Below are 7,500 nucleotides of genomic sequence, written 5' to 3' on the forward strand. Positions count from 1 at the left end.
TGGTAACCAGAGCACGTCTTGAGTGGGAGTGGGAGTGGGAGTAGGAGTAGGAGTAGGAGTAGGAGTGGGAGTGGGAGTGGGAGTGGATGTAGGAGTGGGAGAGGGAGTGGATGTGGGAGTGGAAGTGGGAGTAGGAGTGGGAGAGGGAGTGGGAGTGGGAGTAGGAGTGGGAGTGGGAGTGGATGTAGGAGTGGGAGTGGGAGTGGGAGTGGGAGTGGGAGTGGGAGCAAGCGGTCCGACCTGAGAGCGAGCTGACGGACGTAGGAATTATCGTCAGGTACAAATACATATATATGGATATGTATGTATGTGAGTATTCCCTGAAAAAAAAAAAAAACGTTTCAAGCGTTTGTTAAACTACCTGGGACTGATACATTGTCAATACATATTTGGGACTGATACATTGTCAATACATAATTGCGACCGTATGCTTCACCATGCGAAATGTAAGCCTGACATCATTCTTACCCTTTTATGAAAAGGTAATTAAATTAACAAAATGGTTTGGTGTTACTTTGCTCTTCAATATTCAAAATTATGCAGTACTAACAAGTGTCGTATTGAATGTAGTGTACTGAAAATTAACAATATAAACAAGCAGTCTGCTGGTTACAGTGAGCAAACCATGCCTTTATTGTAAACAATTTCCTCTATCCCATTGCTAACGGTAATGGTGGTTCACACACACATACACACGCACGCACACACACACACAAGCACGCACACACACACACACACACACACGCACACACACACATACACATATATGTATATGTATATATATATATAAATATATATATATATATATATATATATATATATATATATATATATGTGTGTGTGTGTGTGTGTATGTATGTATGTGTGCGTGTGGCCGGTTCTTATTGTCATACTCATTGTTATTTTTGTAGTTCCTTCCGATTATTATTGATATCATTATTGTCACTTTGACTAAAATAAGTGAAGAAAAAACAGTATAGAGTATAGATAAAGAGAATTTCCTGTTTTTTTTTGTTTGTTTTTGTTTTTTACCTTGAGTTTTAGAAATGCAAATGAATGGGATGATTTATCAGTAAAATATGTTGGATTAGTAAACGGGACATGCGATTAACAATTCCAATCATATTTCTCACCCCAAAATATACTACCTTGGAAGACAATGGGAATGATTTTTTATTAATTTTTTAATTTTCGACTTTTTGTTTTGAAATATCCAGTGCAGCGTTCAGAAGAAGTGGCGTCAAAAGGTAATACATGTCCCAGGGGTAACCCGTGGATGAAGACTCCTTATAAAAGCGTAATTAAACCTATTTCCAAGCTTAGATTAACGTCACAAAGCTGTAAATTAAAAAAGGGTTCATCATTAACTTTATTACGAGCCTTTTACAGGTAATAGCGCTTCCTGGGGAGAAGTTTTCGGGGAATTAGAAGTGACAGAACAAAATACTTCCGATAACAGGGATGATAACCTTAATGGTGAGAATTGAGACAAGAACGAGGGTGACTATAATGATGATAGGGATGATTATATAATGATGGTGATAATAATGATACTGATGATAATGATAATTATGATGATAAGGACAATAATAGTGATGATGATTATGATGATAATGATAATGATAGTAATGATAATATCAATGATAATTATGATGGTAGGGATATATAATCACAATGATGTTAGAACTGTACTAATGATGTTTACGACAATGGTAATAAGAATGATAATGCCTGTAGCAATGGTAATGATATTCATGACAAATGTGATTTTGTGATGATTACTTTAAATAATAATGAAGAGATAAGAGTAACATGAATTCCACAAATAACTCATTAGTTTCGTTATGATCATTATTGCTATAAATATCAATATCATTATCATCATGTTCATGATTATACTAGTTATTATACTATATCATTACCATTATTACTACAACTATTATTGCCATTATTGTAATTATTATCATAATTATTGTTCTTATCATTATCATTAGCGTTATCATCATCCTCATTGTTATTATAAGCCTTATTAATGTCAGTAATATACACTAATTTCCATTATAATCATCATTTTTATAGCTTTTCGTACGACTGTAGTGATCGTAATCAATCATTGATATCGTTATTGCTAGTATTATCATCATTATAATAGAACAGAAATACAATTATATAAGTTATCATCATACTCGGCTCATGCCCATTATCATGCTTATGTATTTGTAATTCTTATGTCTCATACGGCAGTAATATCATTAATACTGTATAAAATACGCACTTGATATTACATGACAAAAGTAGATTTATAAACTATAGGAATGCGATATTATGTACATCTTCTAAATGTTGTGCCTGAATACGCTGCATTCATCCAAGGAAGCAATTTTCTCTTTCTGTAGAATAAAAAAGGAATTTAAAATGTTATGATAAGTAATATGGGAATACGCAAGTGGTGGATATAAACGAATGATTCGTAATTAAGATTCCAGAATTAAAAGATGTAGTACCCATGACCAAGGCTCAGACGATGCAGACGATGTTATTGTGTGTGTTGTCGGGCGAATGTAAACAAAAAACAAATCTCAAAATTTCGTCTGTATTTCGCAAAGGCTGTAGGTTTTTGAACTAGAGTCTTAAGCCCTCTATCAGAATAAGGGGAAAGGAGTATTGTAAATCGGTTTATTAATTACCAGGTGGGAGAGAGGATGGAGGGTTTACCTTACCAGTGAATTTGAAGGTTTGTATCCTTGTTATTCTTGCTTCTGGTTTGTTTACGTTCTTGTTTACGTGTTACTCTCTTGTGTGTAATCACTGTTTACTCACTCCTGCTTTGTGTTAGTTTGCGGGAAATGGTGTGCTTAGATATATTGGAAGGGTTGTTTACAATTTAGGTAAACAAAACTCATAGAACTTGTTATTTGTGTCTGTTGGTTTATTGTCCTTTTCCAGAGCATCCAGTGTGGAGGGCATTGTGGTTGTTGTTCACTGTGCCATTATTGGATTAGGCCTTTGTAGACTTTTTGTCATACACAACATTAACTGGGTTTGGTTAGAACACAGCTAATATAACTATATAAAAAAGATACTGTTTATGTCTTTTAAGCATATATAGATTCTCATTGTATGGGTCTCCGTGTCAGATAAGACTTTTTTCACTTAATGCTACCCTTAATTAGTGTTTTTATGTGCAACACAAGGAACTATTATAGATAATCGAGGCATCTAGAATACAAGGGGCAGACTCAGCAATCTTTCAGAATAGAGAATTTGTGGAATTGAGTTATTGATAGGAAGACAGAGGGTGAAACATGCTGTAACGGAGAGGAAAGGTCCTGTGAAGGAAAACCGAGCATCAGCCCCGCCACACCCAGCGGCAGGAGTGTACTCGCGCTCTTGTTGCTGTTTGTCTGCTCTCTCTTTGGTGGATTATACATTCAGATTATCCAGACAACTATATTATATATACAACTATATTATTATTATAATTGATTAAACTAATTATACAGACAACTATACCTAGATTTTTTAAATGCTTACTTAATATTTTGTCTATTGTCAAAGTTTTCATTAATACACCTGAATGTATTGTTATCATTCATTTTCTTATACTCTAAAAATATGCTTTAAGGATCAATCATGAATAACATGTCATCAAAGTGATTTGTTTGTTTATTATTGTTATTTTTTTTGGAATATCTTCAGAATGTCCAGGGGAGTGTTTTAGTTTATGATATGTTACACGGAATCCTCACACTTACTTTAAATATATTTATCTCAAAACAGACTTTGTTGAGGTAACCCATTGCTTTCTAAATGCCTCAGTTGATATAAGGTGAATTTTGATGAATACATAAATTCTGCAATTTTTATTAATTTAATTTGAAATTGAAGTGATTTTAGAAAACAAGTGTTTATGATTATATACCAAATTGAGATGGTACATAACAAATTTTGTTCACATAAGGATATGAAGGAGACAGATGATTTTTATACATGTATATCTATAAGTTTTCTTTGACATTCACATTTAACATTGTGTATGATTATACTGGCCTACAACTCCTATGCCACTTATAGTGTTTATTTGATAGATAGGAATAAGAATGAAATTAATAGGAATAGATATGTCATTTGAAGAGAAAAACATGGGAAAGAAATCCACCAGAATCTGCAACTTATTGTCAGTTAGCCTATAGTTTTCACATGTCATATATTTGTTAAAATAAATACTTGTTGCTTCAAAAAGTATATATATTTTATCAGGAAGCCTGAGTGTCTCTTTCACATTTTTGTGTATTCCACTTTATTTTTGAATTTCATGATTTTTTATTTATTAAAAAAATCATGTCATTAATGTATTGACAGACATAGTTGGTTATGTGGCGAGTGTCAAAAAAGTGCAAATGCACATTGGGATTCAAGGCTTCCAGTAATTACAGTGGAATATTTTTATGAGTAGCACATTTTTATGTGTTTTGTCCTCACAAATGTATGTGTGTGAGTGTGCGTGTGTGTGTGTGTGTGTGTGTGTGTGTGTGTGTGTGTGTGTGTGTGTGTGTGTGTGTGTGTGTGTGTGTGTGTGTGTGCGTGTGCGTGTGTCTGTGCCCGTGTCTGTGTCTGTGTTTGTGTTTCTCCATATCTATGCCTATGTCAAGAAACGTATATTTAAAATTCACAAAAAGGGAAATAGGCAATAATAGTAATGAATACATGTTTATATAAATGCCCATGAAAGACATTTCTTCACATCTCAGATAGGCTTCTTGCAGGTGAACCAAGAGGACCAACATGCATGGAAACCGACTGTGCCAGGAGGAACTGGTCTTGACCGTGCTGATGCTCACACTTAACTGGTGTGGTGCTTCCATGATCACTGCTAGGGATGAAATTATCATCGGTTAGTGTGTATGGTGGATTCTGTCAGATTACGTCGCTACCAGCTGTAAAAAAAAAAAAAAAATCTCAGTACATATAAGTTCAAGTAATTTGTGAAACTTTGTTTATTTAAACAGAGTCTTACACATGTCTACTTGAATTTGCAAGATATGTTAGTTTTGATACATGAGTCTTTCTTTTTTAGATGATAAAGGGAAGGTAAAAAAAAAAAAAAAAAAAAAAAAATCCAGCATTTCTAGATGTGCTTCCATTTATTAAGTACAAGTCTTTATGTCCTTAGCCAAAAGTCATTTTAAGCTCATATTGATTATTGATACAAATAATTTACTTAGAATCTTCACCATGTATCATGGCTGATGACCCAATAATAGTTTATTCTTCTGATAGTTAAAGTAAATCTAGTTGTTTTGGGAGGACATAAGAGAATTTGTCACCTACTGCAGGTCACTGTGCCCCTCCCAAGATACCAAACGGTGCAATTGTTCCCGTGCAACGCGCATATCAGATTGGGGCCACTGTGGAAGTTGTGTGTTCGGGAGGGTACATTCTGCAGGAGGAGAACAGACTACGCTGCACAGATGAGGGAGCATGGGTCACTCTCGCAGGATTTTCAGCAATCCCCGAATGTGAAGGTATGATGTTTATTCATTCGAACTTAAACCCAGTCTTAACCCATTCACGCCGGATGGCGCGCTGACACGTTTCGTGGTTTTTGGGTCAAATGCCGGCGACGAGATATTTGGTCAAGGCTGGTGCTCGGGGTGAGTGAGTGGACAGCCCAGGCTTGTGGCTAGTGTGCCCGAGAATCATGAGGCGTTAGGTTTATGCATTCGAAAACCCCGGCATTCTGACCATTCAGAGCTGGAATTGCCCCGGCGTGAATGGGTTAAACAAAGTATGGCCTAAAGACATCCATATGTAAATGCTGTACATAGAAAATGAAAAACACAAATAAACAGTTGTGGCATTTTCTGATTTTCTTCATATTATTACCTTGACATTAAAGAGGATATTGAGGATCTATTAGCCATCTAATCATTACCTTAATTGCTGTAAGGGAATTAAGAATTTAGCATTGCATATTACCAAAATAATGCTGAAGTTCTCATTCTTTTCTATCTTAAAAAGAGCAAAATGTGTTCTGTGATGCTAAATGTGCTTAACAAGGCAAAGTACACCTTGAATGGTAATACATGTATTGATGGGAATCAATTGGATCAGTAGTGGATACAGAGCAGTATTGTTCAATTTTTTTTATAACATTCTTTAAATTTTATCTATTCCATGCATGAAAATTTTTCATTACTTATGATTTAAATGCATCAAGTAATTTAAGGATGTACTTGAAGTTTTAGTTTTAGCTTTCAGATATTTTGTTGATAGTGAAGATTCAAATTTAGCAAAAGCATGATTAATGAACAACAAGTTACAAAATGATCTTGACATTAATTATGTTATTATCTATTTTCCCCACAGCTATAACTATGCTTTGTGAACCACCACCCAACATAGAGTATGGTTCAGTGCAGGTGTTAGAACGGGAGAATCTGCTTCTTGGATCTCACCAGGACGGCCTGAGTGAAGTTGACCGGTTCCAGGAGGGAAGTGTTGCAGAGTACTCTTGCAACTTGGGATACTGGCTGCATCCGTCGTCCCATTCGAGGCACATATGTCTCCGAGGCCTGTGGATGGGGGAAGTCCCGCGATGTGGTAAGTGAATTGCGTGTCCTACTGTTGCTTCGTGAAAGTAAAGGGATTTTTGTCTATACTATATTCACAAGAAATTGCAAGAGACTCTGCCCACTCTGCTCACTTAAGTGGCTAACCCTACACCTAGGAAGTAATCTCAGAACTGGTAACATCACCAGTCATTTCTGAAGATCAGAACAATTATTAAGACATTAGGTAATGATATACCATGATGAATTTTTTAAAGGAAGGGCAAGTTTTTTAGTGTACAAAACTTTTTTTTTTCCAAAGTATCCATAATGAAGTGTCATTTGCCTTAGAGATAAATTTGTGAATACATTGCAACCTCAGAATTGCTTCTCAGATATAAGGTCACTCTTAACCCAGGGCTGTTTTGACTCCAAATGGTTGAAACGCCAGGATATTTCAAATGCATAAGCCTAACACCTTGGGATATTTGCCTACACTGGCTGCGGCCAAGTGCTATGCTTCATATTTTCTATGTTTATTTCAGTGAGTAAAGGGTGCATGAGCCCAGAGCCTGTGATGAATGGCTACTATCTTGAGGTCACAGGATCATCAGATGTTCAGTACCCTCCTGGCGCAAGGCTTCAGTTTGTGTGCCACGTAGGATACACCCTCCGTGGTGGGGATCTGTTCGACTGCAATGAGACGGGGAATTGGATGCCCAGAACTCAGCCTGTGTGCAAACCTTCTCCCGAGCTCATTGGTAAGTTTATGAATTGAATTGTCTGAAATAACAGTCTAGTTCAATATGCATTGTTGTAACTTCCATGATGTAATGAAATAGACCACCGATAGGTAAGAACTTACTTATTGTTTTTTAATTGTTTTAGGTTCTGTGTTATGCCCGGTACCCCCGGAAGTTCCCCACACTGGAAAGAAGATTGCAGCAGG

At 36.0% G+C, this 7,500-nt stretch overlaps 1 protein-coding gene across 3 annotated transcripts in view; it reads left to right on the forward strand.

The window, feature by feature from the left end:
• The first annotated feature begins 2,517 nt into the window (after window positions 1-2,517).
• The window catches only part of LOC122245993 (uncharacterized), an 11,596-nt gene continuing 6,613 nt past the window's right edge, over window positions 2,518-7,500 (forward strand). Inside the window, exons 1-6 of one of the 3 annotated variants that reach the window (XM_043004220.2) lie at window positions 2,518-2,734; window positions 4,752-4,894; window positions 5,337-5,525; window positions 6,370-6,603; window positions 7,097-7,312; window positions 7,440-7,500. The exon at window positions 7,440-7,500 is cut by the window's right edge and continues 143 nt beyond it. In XM_043004220.2, the coding sequence (XP_042860154.2) occupies window positions 4,786-4,894; window positions 5,337-5,525; window positions 6,370-6,603; window positions 7,097-7,312; window positions 7,440-7,500 (809 nt within the window). In that variant the 5' untranslated portion in view covers window positions 2,518-2,734; window positions 4,752-4,785. The remainder of the gene's footprint in view (window positions 2,735-4,751; window positions 4,895-5,336; window positions 5,526-6,369; window positions 6,604-7,096; window positions 7,313-7,439) is intronic. The other 2 variants (XM_043004218.2, XM_043004219.2) reach the window with 2 other exon arrangements.

This window comes from Penaeus japonicus, unplaced genomic scaffold (assembly GCF_977035675.1).
Source record: "Penaeus japonicus unplaced genomic scaffold, GWHDUDI00000001_assembly GWHDUDI00000018, whole genome shotgun sequence".
In the NCBI taxonomy this organism is placed as follows: domain Eukaryota; kingdom Metazoa; phylum Arthropoda; class Malacostraca; order Decapoda; family Penaeidae; genus Penaeus; species Penaeus japonicus.